The sequence below is a fragment of the Periophthalmus magnuspinnatus genome, chromosome 4 (assembly GCF_009829125.3).
Source record: "Periophthalmus magnuspinnatus isolate fPerMag1 chromosome 4, fPerMag1.2.pri, whole genome shotgun sequence".
Taxonomy (NCBI): Eukaryota; Metazoa; Chordata; class Actinopteri; order Gobiiformes; family Gobiidae; genus Periophthalmus; species Periophthalmus magnuspinnatus.
The window spans coordinates 17,428,600-17,452,136 of NC_047129.1; the positions used below are offsets into that span (position 1 = coordinate 17,428,600).

The following is a 23,537-nucleotide window of genomic DNA, read 5'->3' on the forward strand; positions in this document are numbered from 1 at the left end:
AAGGTGAAGCATAATAGGCAGAGCACAATAGGATATGGGATTTTTACATACACTGTGGTCTCTTCTAATGTTTGGGCGAAAGTGGCTCAGGGATTAGAGCAGTTATCCACCAATAAGAGGAATAAAGGTTCAAACCCTGCTGGCATAAGTGCATAGTGTTGTTGTGCCTTTGGGCAAACACTTCACCCGCCTTGCCAGTGTATGAATATAATGTGGTGGTTAGGAGCTGATGGCACAGACTGGAAGAATTGCTTTTGTCAGTCTGTATTTAATTTGAAATATGGAGTAGTCAAAGAAACACATAATCAAATGATGCTGTATTATTGTGATAAGTAGCTTGGCACAGTCTGACTCTGTTTCAGCATTGTAGTGATTCAGGCAGTGCACGTGGCCGTGGCAACACAAAAATGTTGCAGTGTAGTGTTCAATTTTTATTTTGGCCCTTTTGTGACCTCAGCCCTTGGGACAACGAATGGAAATTAGCCTTTGGCTATAATCCGGTGTGTTTACATTCATGTTGTATCTTGTCTGTTCATTAGCATGCATTGTCACAATCAAATGAATAAAATAAATAAACTATCTATCGCTCTGATGTTACTGCTTTGTTTGAAATGTTCCACAATGGCACGAATCTCCATAGAGACAAGCATAACTCTAACAAAACGTTTGTGTTTGGTCTGGAAAAACAGATTTGACTGAATAAATCAGAGATAGAGTAGTGAACATGTTCAAGGCAAACCAAAAACCATTTCATGCAGGTGTTAAGCTACTATTGTAGCCACAGCTGCCCTGAGACAGACTGATGGAAGTGAGGCTGTCAATCGGCCCTTTCCCACCAATCATTCCCACACACACCACTTCCATACTTGGTAATGTGGGTGAAGTGTCTTGCCTACGGGCACAACAACAGAATGTGGTCTGATCGGGAATCAATCCTCGGAACTTCAGGTCGGATCACTGCTCTAACCACTGAGCCACATAGTGCACCTAAGCAATTATTATACAGTTAATGCATAATACATTATTATTATAATTAATCTAATATTTTAACCTATTCACCCTCTTCCTGTGATGCTCCTGTATCTGTTTTGGTCATGGTGACATTTTTATATAGCACTTTTCCACCTTCAAGGTACTCAAAGTGTATTACATCAAGGAACCACTCACTCACACATTCATACACTAGTGTACACAGACACTTGGGGCAAGGTAGGTTAAGTGTCTTGCCCAAGGACACAACAATAGTATTTATTTGTGATAGCTGGAATCGCACCATCAACCTGTGTTTCAGTGGATCTGACCGTTCTACCAATGATGTTTACATCAAAGGCGGGATTCAAACTGCCAACCTTCGGATCAGTGGACAAACATCAACTGAGCGACTGTCGCCCATTTTAACCTTGATTTAATAGTATTGCGGTGATGTCACTGTAAGCACACACTTCCGAGCCTTGCAAATGAGATCTTAGAAAGTAGTACAAAAACCTTCAAAGAGGAGCGAAGGCAGAGAAAATGTCCAAACCTTTTCCAGCTAAATGACACTTAAACAAGCCATTATCACTCAACTGTCATTAAATTTTGGATTAATAAACATGAAGAAACTCAAGCTGCCCAATAAACCAGAGAGCACACAGCTGCAGACAGCCACTTTGTAAAGTAGCACAGGTGCTACACTACACAGGGAACACGACACAGGGAGCACAGAAGGAGTGGAGGAGATGGGGGCTTTAGTGTAACACCATAATTATGGGTTTGTTCTTATTTTTGGAGCTGCCGTCAGCGACTTAGCATGTCCACTAAAAACAAAACAGAAACTTTGCAGTATGTGAGCCACAGACAAACATCCATGTCAGAAGTGAATCATCAGACTAAACTTAACACCTTCTGGGACAGATCTCCATTTGCCTGTTTTTTCATGAATCCTGGTTAATCTGCCTGTTATCGACGTATATGTCTGTTTCTCTGCTGGATTTTCAAACTTTCTGTTGTTCTGTTTTAAACATTATGACTAAATCCTAGTCTAAAACACAAGTCTCTCCATGGCCTAGCACCAAAGTACATCTTCCACATGTTAGTGCCATACAAACTATCTCACATTCTGAGGACTTCAAGGACTGGCCTCCTGCTGGTGCCAAGAGTCAGGACTAAACCGGGATTAAACATGGGGAATCAGCAGTTCAGTCTTCCTAAAAATGTGAGATAGGCCTCTACTTTGACAATGTTTAAATCCAGGCTCCAAACGGTTCTGTTTAGCTGTGCATACGACTGAAAGGGTTTTACTCTGCACTTTTCTCTTTTAATGTTAATTTTATGATGATTATTTATGTTTTGATTTGGTGTATTGTTATTTTAATATCGTCCTTATTCTGTAAAGCACAAATAAACTTGCCTTGACAAAACAGGGACTAAATAAATAAAGTTTTGTGTCTCTGAAGGGAACCCCCAGTGCCATGATATCTGTCAAAAGAACATTTGAGAAGAAGCATTAACATTAGCACTCCTTCATACACACACAGCTCGGCACACATGCGATGGCACACTCAGCTGTGACTCACGGTGATTACCTGACACTACGGAGCCTTGTGAAACACTAGGACAACCCTCGCAGTCTCTGTCACTCACAGTTTCCTCATATTTCATGCTAATCCTTGTGCAGACAAACACAGGCACGCAGCTAATGGCACAAGTAGGTTTGGACATGTTTTGTAAATGTTCTGACACACGATCAGTCAAACACGCTGTACATAAACCATCAACATACACACTTTAGAATCACTTACACATGATAAGATACTGGAGGTGCAGCCCAGGCATCGGGTCAATGTCTTGACCCGTCATAAAGAGCCACCAAATCTTACAAGTTATGTAAAATGCTAATCTAAACACGTCGTAAAGAAGAGAGGCGTCTACTATTGTTAGTTTGATCTTTCACCTGCTTCGAAAACAAGAGATTTGACGTGTGCAGGTAGGTGTAAGGAATGTGTTTTTCGTCAAGGAAAATTGGCCGTTTTGGTGTGGCACGGACTTGAATAGCTTACAATATAAACTGAGTAATGTAAACAAGAGACACACTGCCAAGTTAGCGTAGGAGTGTGAGGGATGATGGGAGCTTAAACGCATCAGGTTGAGTTCATAAAATAAAATATCATTGCTTTAAAAGGAGTCATAAAAATTAAAAGCTTACAACAAGTTCACTAAAGGAATCAAATTTACAATGTGTAAACTTTGACACTGCAAAGAAAATGTGCTATTGTTTCCAGACCCCAGCAGCCCTAAGATGAAGACATTGATGATGACAGAAGCTGCTCTGGGAGCTGTAGTGGTGCCCCTCTCTCACATGGACCACCTGGGTGATCTGTTTATGGAAGCCATCTCAGCTTTGGCCATGAGCACATTCAAGCTCTTTATTCACTAGTGTTTAAGGGAAGACGATTTATAAAGTGAACTGCATAAACAGTATGCAGATTAGAAACAGAAGGAGAGCGGGGGGCACATAAGGATGATATTTGCATTTGTCATTAAAGGTTTAATTCAACATGTTTTTGGATTAATATCAGTCGTTTGCTGGATCACATAAAGGTAATATCTCCTAATCTCTGCAAAGCTTATAAAATGATTCCCTGCTCCTGAAGGAATATTGGGTAAACCAAGGAGAGGCGGAGCTGCATTATCGCTGTGTTTCGTGACAGGCCGAAGTGTTTCCACAGGTTCATTTGTAGGGAGCAGCTCCCTCTTTAGCACGCACTGCAAAGCACTTTGTTTTGCTGCTGCTGTGAAAAGTGTTTGCAGCTAAACCCAAACACTGTCTATAGTAACAGTGATAATATCCACCTGAGCACGCGGGCCCACCTGCAGGGCTGTGTGACAGCCGCAGAGATGTTTTACCTCGTCTGCACGAATGGGCCCCGAGCACAGGCGGGGGAGGGGGAGCAGAGGGGGCAGGGGGCGGGGCTCCGCTTTTACAAGCTAACACGCATGATGCTGTTGGGGCAGGTTGAGCCTGCAGACTCGCTGACTTTTCATCAGCTAGTTTTTCTTTGCTTTAACGGCCACACTATAATTAATCAGATGTCTGGGTAGGAGAGGCACGCAAGGGCTGGGTTCAAGACCTTTGTTTGGATAGATGCCTGATCAGGTGTGTAGCTGAAGAAATAGTTACGCCTGTTTTCTCACAGTGCCTTTCAGAGAAAGTTCAATTAGAGAGATGGAAAGACACTTGAAAGAGCAAAGCCTTCTGCATTAAAGCGTCCTGTTACAGAATGCTATGTTAATGCTGTGATGACCTGCTCCATAGGCGGTGTATCCACACACACAGGAGACCATTTACCCGGGTTAGGTGCACAAAAGATTCAAACCAAAGTAGTTACCATGAGGATTCTCATGAAGTGCTCTGTGCTCAGAGAGAACACCAGACCAACAGTACTCACTGTGAGTATAATCTGTCAGTTATGACGATCTGTGCCCCGGTAAAATGAAATATTAGATATTGCTGCCTGACCATAACGCCTTGCCTGGGTTATTCACTGTGCAATTCGTGATAAGCTTTTGAATAATGATGCAAAAAAAAAAAAAAATAGATGAATACAATTGAAATATAAATATAACAGCTCAAAGCCCAGTGTTGGACAGTGTGTGGAGAGGAAAGGTTCACGCTGCACTGGGCTTTAGTGCCTTGTTTGTATAATGGATCAATGCTGGAGCAGGGCCACAGCAGCTGGGACATTAGAGCTTATTTCCAATCACACTTCCGATTCTTAATCATGTTCACTTGTAAATTATCAGCAGATCAATATCTAATAGCTTCTTCCACAAACAGTAACATCTGCCCTTAAGCCAAGGCAACACTTTTATAATGACCCCGTGTGAGGAATGGAGAGGACTTCAGGCTACAGAAAGTTTAAAAGATGAAATTTGGATGAGAGATAAGTCATCCAGTTCATCGAGTTTGTGTGCATTTATCACTTATAAATGATGGCACTTTGTCTTGTTTATGTAAACGTCCATTACTCATCATCTCAGAAGAAACTATTACTTTAAAGGTACACTGTGTAACTTTTCTCTATACAGATGTTATTGCTTTTCCTGAAATGTTTCACCCTAAAACATGAAGCAATATTTTCATGGAAGCAAGTAGGTGGTACAGGTCAGATCTGTGGAAAGATGATTACTCTGACAATAAGAATGCATTCTCTTCAGAGGATTTCTTAGTAATAAAAGCACCTCTAATTAAATAATAAAACTTCTAATTAAATAGTTCAGTGTCATACTGTGAAACTTTTTAGGCTGGATCTCCATAGAGACAAACTGGTGGGGTACGGTCTACCAGAAAGGTTACACAGTGCACTTTTAAATATATACGTAAAGGTCCTATATTATGCAAAATAGACTCTTGTGAGCTTTAAGCCATGTTATAATGTTGTTGCCTCCTCAAAAACATACTTGGAGTTGTGTTTTGTTTCATTCACACTTGATTGAGAAGCCGTTTTATTATTAATCTGTCTACGTCTCCAAAGCTCAAAATGCTCTGTTCCACCTTGTATTGTCATGAAGTGGTAGTTTTCAAATCAACAGCTACAACAAACAAAACACAACTCCAGGTATGTTTGTGATGAGGAAACAACATTATAACAAAGATCAGAAAATAGTGTAATATGTGCCCTTTAAAATACAGTCTTAAAAATCAAGGAAATGAAATGACATGACACCAGCTCGTTACTTTTAGACGTTTTCGAGTGGAAGCATTATACATTATAGCCCTCAAATCACACAGCTTCTAATTAAAACAGAGAAATGAATGTGAGCTCATGAAATGACAAAAACAAGCTTAAATAATGATTAGTTGCCATGGCGAAGTGACTGTAATGGTGTGTGCCGTGTGCAAGTCCTGGCACTCTGCAATATGAAATGTAATAAATGTCACTTGATTGAATCTATGCTGTCTCTTAACTCCATAAAATGTAATCCTGGGAACGTTTTTGAAAACTGTTATTTGATGTAATGCATAGTTGTGAGAAAATGAGGATCTAAATATAGCCCACAGACTAATGTTATCAATCAGCAAAGTGTTTGTTGGGCTCGTCTTTGCGTTGGCTCCATGGTAACGGCTCAAACTTAGCACGATGTTCGCATTAAAGTTCCCCAGGCGATATGTTCCACCTCTCAATCAAAGAGGTGGGAGTGGTAGCCGGGGTTCAGACAGTGCAAAAATAGAACTGCAGAGCCTTGCGGTAGGTGGCGAGGCAGGAGAAGCATCTCGTGCAAACCACTATGCGTGAGTAGAGTGTTTGGATCCTATTTCAAGTTTAGACAGAAAGGGGCTGAACGGCTGCCAGGTAAACAGTGCAGTGCAGGTACTGATTTGGCCTTATGTTTATGCTTACACAAAAACAGCCGACAGCACTGCTCAGTGGAGCTGGGCGCTATCAGCAGCACTGATAACAGAAGGTGTCTATGGCGCAGATCAGTCATTACTTCTATTCTCCCATCTTCACACTCCACAGGTTTACAGGCACATGCGTGTGAAGGCTCAGGATGATCTAACTGTTATGAGAGAAGTTAGTTAGAAGTCACAGAGACAGTATAAGGGGAGTAATATGGTGTGTGACATCAAAAATTCACTGCAGGTCATGTGTGTGGAATGAAGGAAACGTATCGATAAAACATAAAACATCGACAAACATATCGATAAAACATAAAACATCCACAAATATATCCACAAACATATCGATAAAACAAAAAACATCGACAAATGTATCGATAAAACATACAAGATACAATGTTCGCAAACATATTGATAAAACACAAAATATTGACAACCATATCCACAAACATATCGATAAAACTTAAAACATCGACAAACATATCGATAAAACATAAAACATCGACAAATGCCATCTAGAAGCATATCGACAAAACTTATGGTCGAGTAAATGCCATCTACACAATCACTTTAATAACCCTCTCTTTAATCAGAGATGCCGATCCTAAAAATAAAAATAATTGATCACTCTTTATGTACACATCATCACCAGCTTAAATCTATTACTTTATTAGTACGTAAAAGTAGAGGTGGACTCAGAATGACATCACGTGCTGCAGCCATGGCAGTGCCAGGCCGCCTTTCAACCGCGCTTCACCCATACTTCACCTCTGCACTTAATAACTTTAATTATACCTCTGCCGGCTTCGTTTATGCACGTGTGTCTATTTTTTCTCCTGTTGGTGTGGCACTGAATGAGCACCTCAGGTAAGAATGCAGCAGAGCCCAAAATAGCAATGTACCGTAGCCAAGTGACTTCAGGATAAGCAGCTTTTAAAATGAAAATCGGATTTCACATATATTAATATAGGAACACACAGGAAGGAGGTTCACACCACTCAAACCCCTGTGATGAAACTTTCAAGGGCATATCATGTTTGCACGTTTTTCACATGGCATTATATAGTCATACCAATGTCAATAGGACTCAACAATACTAGTAAGTAAATGTCAGATAGATTTTATATATTATCAATTACACTGAAGTAAATGACAGATAGATTATATATATACAAAATACTTGCTTTGTTTGGAACATGTGTTGTTTTTGAAGTTCAGGTGTGCCTATGATTACATGGGTTCGTTCCCTCTCACCATTTATCTTCCACAACACAAAGGTATGAAACAAAAGAGACACAACAAAGCAAACTACAAACATTTAGTGGGGTAATTACAGTCATCGCCGCTCAATAATAAACGAGATGGAATGTGTTCAACCTCGTCTACTTTGCCAAAGCAACTCAATATTTTGCATCTCAAGTAGCAGACAGGAAAACAGCTACATGTGCTAACGTCACTATACGGTCGGGAGGTGGTAGAGTAGCCAAAACTTGCACTAACGTAAGAGTAGTGTTACTTCAAAATAATTTTACTAAAGTACAAGTACAAATAGAGGTCCAAAAATGACTCAAGTTATAGAGAAAAAGTATTTAGGGAAACTACTAATGAAGTAATCTGGTGATAAACATTTACACTCACACCTGCTCCTGTTTTTAATGTTTAAATGGACTTATAGACTTATTTTTTGTTTGTTTTTGTTTGCATTTTTCTGTATTTGAACAGGGCGCCCATGAAACATCTGAGCGTGCTCTCCCGTGCCTGAGATCCAGAACGCACATTTCTTCAATACTTTACAAATGTCAGTCTGGTCACTGGGTTCAAATGGGTGTGATTGACAGGTGGATTAGCCAATCAGGGACAGGCATGATCCGCCCATATCAGGAAAATATACAGGAAAAAAATATCACCAAAAAACAAAAACATGGCAGATTTCTTCAGAATCAACGAGTGAAGCCTAAACTCTAATCTGAGGTGAGAGAAATGTGATTTTATTTGTAAATCATAGGCAACCAATGAGCTTCTTCGTTTCACATGTGTCACTGAAATAAACAAATCTGATTGGACAGTCACATTTGGCCCACTATAGACGCAACGGAGGACGTGGACCAGACTGATGTCAATCTGAATGTAAAATACAGAGAGAGATCATTCTGGATTTGCCAGGCTTCAAAATAAAAATGTTAAAATCTTTTCTGAAGGAGCAGCACATAAATATTCAAAACATACACTTTGGTCAGCATAAAGCTTTTGTCACTTTGTAGACTTACTCAAAGCAGGAACAGAAACTAAAACTTTTACTCAAATAAGATACACTGTCAAGTAGAAGTGAAAGTGCAACAGTAGCTCAGTTGAATGTTTGTCCGCTGATCCGAAAGTTGGCGGCTCGAATCTCACTCTTGACATAAACAAACATTATTGGTAGAGCGTTCAGATACACTGACCCACATGTTGGCAGTGCAATTCCAACTCCCACAGATGAATACTGTCATTGTGTCCTTGGGCAAGACACTTTACCCACCTTGCCCCCAGTGTCTGCGTATCCTAGTGTATGAATGTGTGTGTGAATGGTTGAGTGAAAATGTGAGCAAAGTACACTGTATGAAAACTATGAGACTACGTGAGTACTTTTTAAAAAATATTCAAGTACAAGCCACATGACATAGAATACTGTGGTATGTCTGTATTTGTTGTTTGACACTTAGCAGCTCCTACCTTTGAGTCCAAATGAAGCATGTCTACTATCAGCCCTGTCATTGCTCCAATCTACAGCAGGGAATTCTGGGAATGCTAGCAACGCAGCACCTCTTGTTGCCGCTCCTCTTGGCTGAGACACACACAGCCTACACTTCTTTTGTTTACACAGAGCCATGAGGGCCTGCACCCTTCACTCACTGAGAAGAAAAGCAAAACAAAGATGAGATACAGGTACGAAGTCATCCAGAGACATGCAACCCCGAGGTTAGCGTGTGAGCGCCGACCACTGCAGGGGCGGCGATATTTTTGGAGCATTTAAGGATTCACCCAAATTTACATGACTCAAATTCCACTCGTGTCAGCACTTAAAGGAGATCTCAACCTGGCTTAGGGTGACTACTTTAAATCTTAACAGGTACACAGAACAAACAGAGGCAGATTAGCGTAGACGCACAATAATAGGTCATATAAGCCAATCTTAAACTTACCAACCTCTTAATTATAACTATGACGACCATCTTCCACAAAACCTGAAGCTGGAACGGTCTCAAGTAACACATGTATTTATACTAGACGAGATTTGAATATCTTGTGGTGGAAATATAAATAGCATTGCTGACAAGATCCCTGTGGGAAATGGACTTTTTGTTGATTTGGAATTGTGAGGAATTGTGAACAGGTGTGCAGCCTTTCACTGTGCAGGTGCGTGGAGTTCGCTTTGGCAAAGGATCTGAAATCAAATACAGGCCTATCGCAAAATGCACAGTAGAACAGCCAGCACCAGCCAACATGTAAAAATCCTCACTGTGTTGTACTAGTATCATGGTGGTGTGCTAATGATACTGCTGGAGTTCTGCTCAGGTCTGTGGTTTGAGCGTTGAGCATTTGTCTTTACGCTGCCCATAGGTTTCACCAAAAACATCAAAGCTTGTGAAATTGCAGTTAGATTCATGGTAATTAAAGGTATTTTGATGACCTTTGCGTATATTGTAGGTTCTGTCACTACTGTTTACTGTACTGACTTTGTAGTACTGCCAACACAATATAGTACAGTTACATACACTACCAGTCAAAAGTTTGGGCACACCCTTATTCAAATTTTGTTTTTTTTCAAATGTTGATATAAAGTATGATTAAAAAGCAAAAAATGAAAATAAATAAATAAATAAATAAATAAATAAATAAATAAATAAATAAATAAATAAATAAATAAATAAATAAATAAATAAATAAATAAATAAATAAATAAATAAATAAATAAATAAATAAATAAATAAATAAAATAATAATAATAATAATAATAATAAAATAGCTCTGTATTTTTTTATATTCAAATCCTTTGCTTTGTCAAAAAAAAAAAAAGTAGAGTTATTTCATAATTCCATATATCTTGCTTCATATATATTAAGCCTTCTGTATGTATATAAAATGTAGAAAGTAGTAAAAAAAAAACAACTTTAAAAAAACACGCTCAATAAGAGGGTGTGCCCAAACTTTTGAGTAGCAATGTGGGTGTTTATATAAAAATGCAAATTTACTTCTGTGCCAAATGCCAAATTATTATCTTATTCTTCTCTCAAGGCCATTAATATTTACTTTATCGGCTCACGTCTAACTTCTTTTGTAGTTTTTTTATTTTTATTTATAGGCTTGTTTTAAATGTGCTCTATAAAAAATTACTTTGTTTTATAATGTTATAGACATGTTAACATTACAGCTATTCAACATGGAGTACTACAGCGCGGGAAATTGAAATAAAAATTTGAATTCTTTTGGTGTGGCCTGTTCTTAAGTGCTCTGTCTCTGCAATAATAATTTAAAATTTATAAATAATTAGCAGTGTGTTTGTTGATAAGAAATCTGTTTGTTTGTCCAGCTCTTTGTAGTGGAGCTATTCACCCTCATTAATGTTGCTTAACAGTGTAAAAAGCAGTTAACCGTCTTCATCAGAATGCCTAATTTGCTCATACATCACTCAAGTTGACAGGCGCCATGACAACGAGATAATTAGATTTCAAAGTCTCAGACACATTCCGCAGATTTGTTCAAATGAGTCATCTTTGTTCTTAGTTAGACACATGTAACAGGTACGAACACATAATTAACCCAGTTAGTCTAGAAGTCTTCACACTTTCTCACACATATGCACTGAAGCATTCTGGGACAAGGCTGCTCTCTAATCAACCCAATGTGATAATTAACGATAATAGTTTTGGGGGTAGTTGCATAAAACTACTTGGGACGCCAAACTCACCTGACCCTGCCACTGTTCTGACCTATGGAAAGTGATCCCACCCACGAACATCAGCCTTATTCTGTCTATAGAGAGACTAGAGAGAGTATGTTTGTAGAGAGTATAGTGACATGTCTGTAGAGAGTATAGTGACATGTATGTAGAGAGAGTATAGTGACATGTCTGGAGAGAGTATAGTGACATGTCTGTAGAGAGAGTATAGTGACATGTATGTAGAGAGTATAGTGACATGTATGTAGAGAGAGTAGAGTGACATGTATGTAGAGAGTATAGTGACATGTATGTAGAGAGAGTAGAGTGACATGTCTGGAGAGAGTATAGTGACATGTACGTAGAGAGTATAGTGACATGTCTGTAGAGAGAGTATAGTGACATGTACGTAGAGAGTATAGTGACATGTACGTAGAGAGTGTATAGTGGCATAGTGATATTATTGGGTATTGGCTCAACTCCAAACTATTTAAACACTGACATGAGAAGATTACACTTGATTACTGTTTACGTAAATGAACATTAGCACATAGTCTACAGTTACTAATTAATGACACTATTAATTTATATAACTTCTTTATAACATTGAAGTAGGCTGTACTCATTCTGATATAAGCCACTACTGTAACCAGCTGCCCTGGGACAGACTGACAGAAGTGAGACTGCCAAACTGTGCCATCAGCCCTAAATACCACCACTACATTCATACATAGGCAACGCAAGGAGGGTGACGTGTCATGCCCAAGGACACAACAACAGCAAGTACTGATAGAAGCAACCTTTAGTTTAATGGGCAACATAAGCACTGAGTTGGTTTATGTGTATTTTATGTATTAGAGTGGTGCACTAAGTTTTCTGGTGAGGGATCCTCTTGTGGCCATGTGCTCGTGCCTATGGTCTGAAACTTTATTATTTTACCACCTGGAATGTTTCACAGTATGGCATTAAAGGTAGCGAACTTGCATTTATATAATTACTGGTGTATCTTATAGCTGAAAAATAGCTTGTCATTATTACCTACTGAGCAGCCTCACCACAAATCTAACCTAGTAACGTCACCTGCCACTCGATGGAGTTTCTGCCAGTTTCATTTCATATTGTAGAAGCTTCTAGACAAAGAAATTAGATCTCCACAGAGACAAGAAGTTACATAGTACAATTTTAATGTTACACCACAAATGTCTTTTGTTAAACTACTTAAGTCAATAATGCTCTGAGTGCACGGGCACAGGTGCGCCCTGTCCATTCTGAACTTGCAGTGACCTCTCAGGGAATCTCTTGTTTATCCTGCGAGCTTTTGTGACATTCAGTCGCGCTATGTGGACAGCGTCCAGACACTCTTTTATTGACGCTTGTGTTACGTTAATTCCTCGTTCCACCTGATCAAAAGCAAGATTCCACTTAAAGAAGCAGCACTGCATTTCAATAAATATCAAACAATATCAAACATGCAATATCAAACATACTGCATTTATAATATTAAACATACTAGATTTATTATATTAAACATGATGCTTCGAGTCTTAAGACGCGCAGCCTTCACCGTCTCTTTGTGTCCGCCCTGAAATAAACTCAGTTTAGAAACAAATATGTCTTACTCATTTTACTCATATTATTCATTTTACTCATATTATACATATTGTTTGCCTAATCTAAGTAGTTTGTTGTGGTTTTGGTGTAAGATTGAGGACAGTGCCTTGGAAAAGCTTTCATGTCGAATAAAAGACAAACAGCTCATACCTGCCCTCCCTCGCCTCGTCGTTTTTTTTCTTCTTAAGTTGCGTGTCACGGTAGCTCCTATTGTAAACATATACTACTATCACTCATTTGCCTCAATGGATTCACCACGGTGAAGCCCCGCCCCCGCGAGTGGGCTGACCCTGGTGAGGCGTTATATTATGGTGAAGCGCGTGTCTCGGGAGACAGACGCACACTGAAGCTCACACAGCGCACAATCTCCTGGGACACCTGTTCCTCTGCTTTAGGAAATCCCAGCCCTTTTATCTGAGGGACATGAAGCTTGAAGTTTTCTCCGCACACCACTTTGCACAAAAGCCGATGGAGATGCCTCTGGATGTGGAGGGGAGAGTGCCCTCTCCGCTGTCCGGAGATGAACTGGGGTCAGACGGGGACTGCGTGGCCAACAGCCCGGCACCTGTCACCTGTCAAGGTGGTGATGGCGGTAAGGGCAAACCCTACACGCGCAGACCAAAGCCACCGTACTCTTACATCGCCCTGATCGCCATGGCCATCAGGGAGTCCGCCAGCGGCCGCCTGACTCTGGCTGAAATCAATGACTTTCTGATGAAGAAGTTCCCCTTCTTCCGCGGCAGCTACACGGGCTGGAGGAACTCCGTGCGCCACAACCTGTCTCTGAATGACTGCTTCCTCAAAGTGCTGCGCGACCCCTCCAGACCCTGGGGCAAAGACAACTACTGGATGCTCAACCCGCACAGCGAGTACACTTTTGCGGACGGTGTGTTCAGGCGCAGGAGGAAGCGCATCGCCAAGAGGCCAAACAAAGAGCAGGAAACCCCGGACATGAGCGAAGAGGACTCCAAGCGCATCCTCCTCCCTGGTGCACAGCAGGAGGACAGGGTCAAGTTCTCCAGCTCATTCGCTATTGACAGCATCCTCAGCAAACCCTTTACGCGCAGGGAGGAGACAGATGCTGGGAATTACGGGGCACGGCTCTATTGGCCCCCAGGAGCCCCTCACGTGCTGCCATGCGCTCTGAACTTTAACTACCTGTCAGAAGCGTTTGTGGAGCCGGGACATACACATCTGCACCACACACTGACAGGGCCGAGGATGCCGAGCAAGACGCGGAGTTTCCACATTGACTCTCTGCTCTCGTGACCGTGTTGACCCCAAATGCACTGGGCGTTGCAAGTTTTTGTACTGTACATGAGTCCATGGTTCATTGTTCATTTCTGTTGTTTGAAAACTTTATCTTCTTATTTATATTTGCTTGTTTTGTATGACCTGCTGTACGTTTAAAGTGTAAATATATGAAAATAAATATTGACTGAGCCGCGAGAAGGTCACGTGGCTAAACGCACTAAACGCATGGACAGTCTGTTTACTCTGGAAATTCAATGGTTCATGCATGTATGCTATTTTTATAAATAAAATGAAATGGGATAAAAGGTGCTCTGGATGTTTTTCATTCCACACAAAACAAGAGAGAGAAAGAGAATGGCAGTGAGAGAATGGCAGGTGCATGACACCTGTCAGGTACAGGCAGAAATGTAGAGCAGAATGTGCAAAGAAAAAGGATCATTTAAATAGTCCCCATGAAAAATAAACAGCAACGCCGAACTACCGCACAGGCTGAAGAATGAAAATTAAATCTCATCATCTTGAATATATTTCACCATTTTGAATTTAAAAACAAAACTACTTTTTGTAATAGGCCTATACCTTCTGAGACATGGACACATTTTAGACTAGAAGATCAAGATTTTAATAAATTATTATTATTATTATTATTATTATTATTATTATTATTATTATTAATAATAATAATAATAATAATAATAATAATAATAATAATAATAATAATAATCGGCCTAATGATCACAATCATATTTTGTAACTTTAAGTTGAGATTTATAAATGTATGACTTTATTCTGTACTTGGAAGTCTAACGTTTGTAATATAATAATATAATTATAATTTGTCAGCTAACCTTTGGTCGTTCCCTGACTAACGTGTGTCAGTGTTTTAAGACATTTAGTTTTCATTTAAGAGACAGTCTCGTGCAGCTTTAAGAGAGTCTCGTGCAGTTTTGAAAGTGTGAAAAACTGGGGTGATGAGTGGTGAAACGGAGTAATCAAATTTGAATATTTTATTCACAAGATTTGGGGTGAAAGTGTACCCTCTTGGGTGACAGTGTGTCCCACAAACACAGCTGAAAATAGAGCCGTTGCTGTTGAAAGAGCCTGGACGGCAACACCATGTTCATACGCGACAGCGCAGTGATGAGGCCACTGCAAACGAGGCTGAGGATGCTGCAGAGGCGAGACAGGTGACAGGTGAGAGGTGTTTTTCCAGGAACAATGCTGCGACCTGCAGGTAAAGCCCGGAACAGCACACCTGTCTATAAAGCGGTCACGTGGCTTTAAAGCGCGCTCTCACCAGGGCACGCCTCCTGCAGGGGGTTTTCACATGAGCTTTAAGCAAAGCGCATCTCCTCCCGCGAGAAGATCCGGGGCTTTCTCACTCTCCCGCTGCTGCACACGCTCTGAGACAGCCCCCACAGTCTCCACAGTCTCCACACTGCAGTCCTCAGGAAACAGTGCCTCTTAAAACCACCTTATGTTTATTAACACCGATAAAGAACAAGATTCCTGTTTTAAAGAGCCCATGTTTTCATTATGGATTGTGTTACTTTTATTGATGCGGAATATATTTTTAATCACAAAAAATGCGTTTAAATTGAAAAATCTACTTTGTGAATAATTCGTGTACCGGTCAATAGAACACACTGTGCCTATAATTAAAACCAGAGGGATGGAAGAGTCTTGGTACAGTGCTCAAACTTGGTCTGACTTGCAGTGCAGAAATACGCGCCCTTTAAAGGCCTCTCTGTGACCGTGCCACCGTAAACACAACCTCTCACCTCCACACAAGCCCCGGACACGGCACAGCAGTGATGCCTAGTGATTTCTAAATGTGGACCGGTGCGTAAGAAGCGCAGCGTCTTCAAAGCTCCTCTGGAACAAAGATTCGGGTGTGCGCCAAAGCTGAAACCTCCGCATCCTGAGCTCTGCGGGGGGCGCCTCGGTTTGATGTCGCAGGAAATTTGTCGGCCGTTCAGGTCCTGCACTGGACCGCGGTGTGCACTGGGAAAATGATTTGATCTGCACGTCCTTTGTTGTGCGTAATCTGCGTGAGGTATTGTTTTGGCAATCCAGGCTGGAGGTGAACCATACAGCGGACGGACGGACTTAATATAATAATGTAGCCAATAAACTTTAGGATAGAATAGAATTTTAGAAGAGAAATTTATTTTAACGTATTTAGAAATGTATTTAAACGGACCGTGTACATATTAATATCACAGGCTCATTTCCATCTGTTGTTCCCTGACTGATGGTAACATTAAAAGTCACTTAACACAAAAGCCTCACAATCATTAAGACCACAAATAAGAATTTTTATTTATTTATTTTTTAAGTTATTAATGATTTGGCGTCTTTTCTGAACCACTCACCCAAAGCACTAAAGAAACGTGTATCCTAAAAAGCCTTAAATATTAAAAACGATTTAACAGAGCACCAGGCTGGAGCGCACGTGTCCCATCAGGTCTATTTGAACCCTGTGTTTGTGTTGTATTTTGAAAGTTTCTTTAACATGAGCCCAACTGTGAGTAAATAAATAAATTTACACCTAAAACAAGAGGCCCTGCAGCAGAAAAGGCCACATTATTGTATTCGTTAATGAGTGAGTGTGTTTGGGCACTAAGTTATGAATATAAAAATAAATAAATTATACAAAATGAAAACAAAATCCTTGAACCAACCCTCTGTTTAAATTATGGACACACGTGGAACTGAATATTAATACTACAAAATAAAGTTTAATCCGAGACCTGCAGACACTATTATGATGAAAAAAATGTAGGCGAAAAGTGCTGAGTTTTAATCGTGGAAACTGTGTATTTTAAATAATGCTCTAAGACACTTGCAGTTCGTTTTTAGCCTATTGCATAACACTATAAGAAGTGACATTTAAATAAGCTATTTCATAATTTGACTTTGTTGTGCGCAAATAAAAGGCCGTGGAACGCAGGCTGTTTATCACTTGTTTATTTAACCAAAATCTGATGACTGTATTGCACAGAAATAACGCGCGAGGAGGAGTCTGACGCGTTATCATAGAATCTAAAGTGCTTTGGTCAGAAAAGGTGGCCTCAAATCTCCCACAAGTCCTCTGCTCGTCGCGCTGCAGGATGTTGATATTACCTTTATGGGATCTTGAACTCCATCATGTCGGACAAATGTGTGTGTGATGTCTCCATAGGGGGAGGAAACTGTCGACGCCCGCTCGCCTAATTTCGCTTTTCTCTCTCTAATGAACGCTGGGGCCCATGGGACGCCTCGTGGCCCGGGGCGGTAAGCTGACACTGGCGCGCTGTGTGTGGTATCCAGGGCCGGGCTTGATGGAAAAAGCCTGCTTCCACTCATGTCAAAGTCATTTACTCAGTGCAATGAGCGCTAACCCCCCTTTACGCACGCACGTAAAGACCACCGCGGTCCAAGACGAGGCAGCACCTCACAATCCCTCCCCAAAAGAAAAGACCCCCATTCCCCGGACAGTTTGTTTGTGTTACTCTCTTGTATAGGAAATCACGAGACGAGTTTTTTTTTTTATTATTCTCGCTGCAAATTCGTCCCGCTTTTAGGAGCCAGATCCATTTGAAGTTCAAATCTTTTCTGTTTAGTGTTGAGCGTAAATGTCCCATTGCCTAACGTGTGACCGAGGAGCTCATTTTTTAGCTCTGCGCTGGCGTGTGGCACTGTTGATGTGGATGTCTGGGGGAGCTGTGATCGATGGCCTAATTGCGTGTAGTCCGAACTTGGAGGGAGAGAAGGGTGAAGAAGGGGGTGGGATGATGAAGGAGGAGAGAAACCAGGGGGTTTCAGAGCTGATGGGGAGTTAGCAATGGTGAATGGTGAAAATGGTGAAATGGTGAGAAATGACAAAGATATTTTTCACTGTTAAGAACGCCTGAGATTAGACCCTTTAGGCCTGCATAAGGAGGTTCCTGTAAAGTGTATATTTGTATTATTTATTATGATCAACAGTCTTTTGGTGTAATGTAAAATACAGTGTACATAGTATAACTGTGTCACTTCTGGGCTATAGATTATATTAGTGTCAAATGTTCACAAATGAACAGAGCAGAGACAGGGGTTAAGATGTGATTCACTGATTGAGGACGAGTTTGGTCTGAGGCGACAGCTGAATGGCCCACTCCATTCACTCGAGGTATTATTATGAGACTGTGCTGCAGTGACATCTGGGAGTCCAGCTGAAGTCCTGAGTCTCCAGTGGATAACCCACTCCCCCTTTGCTCCCTTCCTCTTCCTCTGTGTCAGAGCGTAGCCGCTGTGCGTCAACACAGAGCTGTGCGTAACGGAGGAGTCGTGCGTAACTGGAGACAGATTTCACTCCATTTTGCGCTGGGACTGTGAGGACCACTGGCGGTGCATCATTCTCTGTGCAGACTGGACTCAACAAGAAGGATACTGGACTCTCGACCCACGTCTCTCCCTTAAATTTCTTATCATCCAGCAATCGATTCTTTTTGTTTCCCTCTTTTCTGTACATTACGCCTTAGTGCGTCAGCGCTGTCATGACCACAGAGACCCCTCAACAGCAGCTGGATCCTCCTCATCGATCGAGCCCGTCCACGGGAGTGTTGCACCCCGCCATGCTGAGCCCACAAGCCGCTTCAGACAGCCCCTCCGTGGTCAAAGGTAAAAAGTCCAGTTCAGGGCTGCGGCGGCCGGAAAAGCCCCCTTACTCCTATATCGCGCTCATCGTCATGGCAATCCAGAGCTCTCCGAGCAAACGGCTAACTCTCAGTGAAATATATCAGTTCCTGCAGGCTCGGTTCCCCTTTTTCCGTGGCTCGTACCAGGGCTGGAAAAATTCCGTGCGCCACAACTTATCTCTGAACGAGTGTTTTATCAAACTGCCCAAAGGCTTGGGCCGTCCAGGTAAGGGCCACTACTGGACCATCGACCCCGGCAGTGAGTTCATGTTTGAGGAGGGCTCGTTTCGGCGCAGACCACGGGGGTTCAGGAGGAAGTGCCAGGCTCTCAAGCCCATGTACCGCATGATGAACGGCATAGGGTTCGGGACGTCCATTCTGCCACAGAGCTTTGACTTCCAGCCGCAGTCCAGCCTATGCCCCAGTAACGGCTACGGCCTGGACATGATGAACAGCTCAATGAGCGGCGGATACGACCACCACGTGGCCCACATGTCACCGAGCCCCGGGTCCACGTACATGGCCAGCTGTCCAGTGCCGCCCAGCGGTGACTACGGCGCGGACAGCAGCAGTAGCCCGGTACCGTCTTCCCCCGCAATGGCCAGCGCACTAGACGGGCACTCGCCATACACGAGCTCCTCTGCGCACTGGGCGTCAGCCAGCGGCTCTCCGTACATCAAGCAACAGCCACTGGCCTCCAGCAGCCCAGCATCCACCGCACTGCACTCTGGGATGTCACCCTATTCTCTGGAGCAGAGCTACCTGCACCAGAACCGGGACAGCCACAGCGACATCTCAGGTACCACACGACCGCACCGAGTCATTCAACCGCAATATTTATGTATTATAATATAATATCGTAATATTTATATTATATAATAAAATAAAAGTAATAAGTATACTACTGCGCATATAACTATTTATGTTTAACCATAGATAAAGGATTTTTTTTTTTTTTTTAAAGCAGTTTTACAACATATTATATTCTTACATATTATAAGTGAGTGCTGATGATGATCTTTGTGATTCAGCTTAAGGTCAACAGACAGACATGTTATTATATTATTATAAGGAGACAATTACAACAGAGCTTAAATTAATTCATAAAAAAAATTAATAGAGACAGACTAGAGGCTGTTGCCCTGTGTAAATAGACGGAGCACGTTTCATATTAAAAACAAAAGAAAACAAGTAAGCAAAAGAAAATAAAGCGCACTTCTGTAGCACATTTCAAATATTTTAAATGACCCGCTCTACTTGCCGTATGTATCAACATGTCTGATGTTATCTGTGATTAGATAAAAAAGAAAAAAACAAAAATCTGAGAAAACTGATCTAAATGAATAGAATCAGTTTTATGTAAACACTTTGTGTTTTAGGCCTCGTTTATTTGAACCAAAAAGTAAGAGATTGATAAAGGCTGTAAAATAGTCCGCGTGCTGAAGTCTTCATGTGCATATTACTAAACACACCAGTCCAAACGCACAGATGCCCCGTGCGTAATGAACTGATCAGAACAGTTCAGACGCAGCTCTTTCTAAAACGTCCATTTGACTAAAGACAACAGAGCGGGGATTTAGTGAAGTCAGGGGATTTCTCCGGGGCGAGTAAAGCATGCTGGATCCCTGGAAAGGTCCCGGAGGTTAACTAAACAAAGGCTGTGCAGGTCGGACCACACCGGCGCGAGCCCTAACCGCGGTGTATCCATCAGAGAGCGCGCCTTGTTAAACTTAACGTAGCGTTCTACATTCACTGCGTGTATGTGTGTGTGTGCGTGTGGATGTGTGTGTGGATGTGTGTGTGGATGTGTGTGTGGATGTGTGTGTGGATAGTGAGGCCCTCAGCAGCGCAGTTAGTCTGTGTCAGTGAGTGTGGCTCGTGTGTCCTGTGTGAGAGACGCACAGCGCGGAGAATAAGAGCTGTGTTCATCTTGACAAACACATCTGGAGCCCGTATGAGCGGTATCACTGCTCAGGTTTATGGGCCTGATACAGACACGTCTTTCACACACGGGTCACACAGACTGGGCTCTGCTGCTGCAAAACAATGGACACAAAGTGGAGCAGCCAGGTCGAGTATTATGTAACAACAACAACCACTTATATCTTCATAATTTTGTGCAAAAAAACCCCTAGCTGTTTCGTAGAATATTTTAGTTCTGACGCTGATTTTACCTTAACTATGCGTCAACTCAACAATGTGAAACGCATTTGTAATGGGAAAAATCTGCAAATGTGATACATTCATGGAAATATTCGCTTTGTAAAAATAACTCTAACCCTCGTTCATGTGAAAATATGTACGTAAAATAAGTCAGGGCCATGTAAAAAAAAATAACAATAATATAGTAATAATTATATATATATATATATATATATATATATATATATATATATATATATTCAACTTCTGCACGAACGAGATGAGGTGCTTAAATAACCTAAACACTCTACAAATAAACTACAGGTGATAATTCCATGTTGGAGGTCACTGGGGAGGAGCGCGGCGGTCCATCGCCTAAATATAGTTATTTACTTTTGTAAGACTTAATAGATTGAATTCATTATTAACTAAAAATAAAACAGTGGCTGGCATGTTAAGATGTATTCATCATGTAACAAATGTCACTTTTGTGGACCTAAAATAACCCGGATAAGGTATTTGAAACAAACGAAATGCTTTCCGCAGTGGTCCATGTTAACGCAGTGTTCTGTTTTTTCTTCTGGTTTGTTGCAGTGGGCATCCCTCGTTACCAGAGTCACTCCTCTGTGTGCGACAGGAAGGACTTTGTGTTGAACTTTAACGGCATCTCCTCTTTTCATCCATCCGCATCGAGCTCTTACTATCACCACCATCACCACCACCACCCCCAGAGCGTGTGCCAGGACGTCAAACCGTGCGTCATGTGAGCGCGCGCTTTGTTGGACTTGAAGACAAATATCCCCGGGACGCAGTGTGACTGTGACCTGAGGACACACTCCTGAGGACACACTCCTGAGGACACACTCCTGAGGACACACTCCTGAGGACACACTCCTGAGGACACACTCCTGGCCCTGTCCAGGCATGTTTATGAAGGACATCCAAGCGTGCCTTTGCGCCAAAGCCTCTTTACCCGAATATGCACCGAACAAACGTGGATCAACCAACTCCCGGAGCCTTTCAGAAACCACTCTGCCTTTTCCAAGCAGCCTTAAGACACTTTTGTGTTTGCTTTTGTAACAATTATCATATCTGTATTTGTGTTTATTTCTGTATAGTAACACACGCGACGCTTTCAACGTGAACGGCATCAAACCTTGCACTTATTGTATAACCATTTGGCAACTTCTGCCCTGTAAACGGTTTCAATAAAAACCGACAATATTTTTAGGTCCTGTTTTTTCCGTTTATTCGCACGTGCACACAAACAGACACAGTTTGTAGAAACATTCAGCATGAAGAGCAGGCCTGCTAATACTGATAATACTATCACAAGACAGTGAACACATCATGCGTCATGTGGACTGAGGAGATGATGGTCCAGAGACGATTTATGTCCAGGTAAAAACAGACATATTTACTGGATTCATTGATTATTTTATTATTTAACTGTCATTTCGTTTTGTAGTTGATCATATTAGCTATGTGAGCGATGAGACAGAAAAAACTCAAATCAAAGACATTTATCTAAAAGAATCTCAAGTTGCTTTTGAGCATTTACAAATACAAAAACACTAGATTTTTGAAAATGCCACATCAAGTGTTTTATCAAAAAAACTGGATTATCTAACATATATTTTAAGTAGGTGCATTCTTCCCTCGCTGCTTTTAAACTCATAATTAAGAGGATTTTTTCATAAAATAATTTTACTCAAGGTACTGAGTCAAACTGGGACAAAAACAGTTTCATTTTGTTTGTATATTGTTTTTATGTTAATTACAACACCACTAAAAACTAAACCACTAAACTATTTTTGTTGAAAAAATACATAAATTCTAAATCAAACTGAGAATGTGAAAAATAGGATCAAATGACACCACAACTCAGACCCAAAATGAAAACAATCCATATTTCATCCTCAGGGTCAAGTGCAGTAGAACCATCAGTACTGCACTTGACCCGGAGGTACACAGTTTAAAATTGTGTACTGAGGAAACCATGTTTCTATTTTTATTATTTACATCACTAAATCCCAACCACACAGCCAACTACGGTCACACACAGATGGATCGTTACACTGGTGGAACAGTTCATTTTATTTGAAAATAGATGTTAAAATATGTATCCTGTTATAAAGAGACAGTTGTTTTGTGTGAGCTTAGACTTCTGAATCTGAATCACTTAAATACAGCAAACAAAGTGTCCAAAATGCCTCTCACCTCGACACGTACATTAGAACATGCGGAGTCCTCCAGTCCAGTTTGACCTGTGCACGCAGACACCCAGGTTGCATCACTGATACGACCTGTAAACAAGAGTCAGACGTCAGGACTGGGGGATGGGAAGAGAAGGAATAATATTGTTTATTGTCATTAAAAGAGCACACTATTATCTTTGTGGGGCTTATGCTTATCCATAATGTTCTCTTCTAGATCACTGCTGTTTTCGCCTATAGTACAAGTACAATACTTTAACAGCTGTTTAAATATGGAACATGTTCATAATATAATATTCTAATTCTTCATAGCTATAACATTTTTAAACTGATATAATTGTTAATCGCCGTTATTT

General features: G+C 41.2%; 2 protein-coding genes across 2 annotated transcripts; both read left to right on the forward strand.

Annotated features, from left to right (window-relative positions):
- Window positions 1–13,251: 13,251 nt before the first annotated feature.
- Window positions 13,252–14,462, forward strand: foxq1b (forkhead box Q1b). The gene has a single exon (XM_033964989.2). The coding sequence runs from the start codon at window positions 13,332–13,334 to the stop codon at window positions 14,175–14,177; it is 846 nt and encodes a 281-aa protein (XP_033820880.1). The 5' UTR covers window positions 13,252–13,331; the 3' UTR covers window positions 14,178–14,462.
- Window positions 14,463–18,463: 4,001 nt separating this feature from the next.
- foxf2b (forkhead box F2b) lies at window positions 18,464–22,179 on the forward strand. Its single transcript, XM_033965755.2, has 2 exons — window positions 18,464–19,622; window positions 21,560–22,179. The coding sequence occupies exons 1-2, from the start codon at window positions 18,683–18,685 to the stop codon at window positions 21,730–21,732; spliced, it is 1,113 nt and encodes a 370-aa protein (XP_033821646.1). The 5' UTR covers window positions 18,464–18,682; the 3' UTR covers window positions 21,733–22,179.
- The last annotated feature ends 1,358 nt before the right edge of the window (window positions 22,180–23,537 follow it).

Excerpts from the sequence above, each read along its gene's own strand:
- foxq1b (XM_033964989.2), top strand. The coding sequence starts at position 13,332 with ATGAAGCTTGAAGTTTTCTCCGCACACCACTTTGCACAAAAGCCGATG.
- foxf2b (XM_033965755.2), top strand. The coding sequence starts at position 18,683 with ATGACCACAGAGACCCCTCAACAGCAGCTGGATCCTCCTCATCGATCG. Across the intron at positions 19,623-21,559 it reads CAGCCACAGCGACATCTCAG|TGGGCATCCCTCGTTACCAG; the intron begins GTACCACACGAC and ends GGTTTGTTGCAG.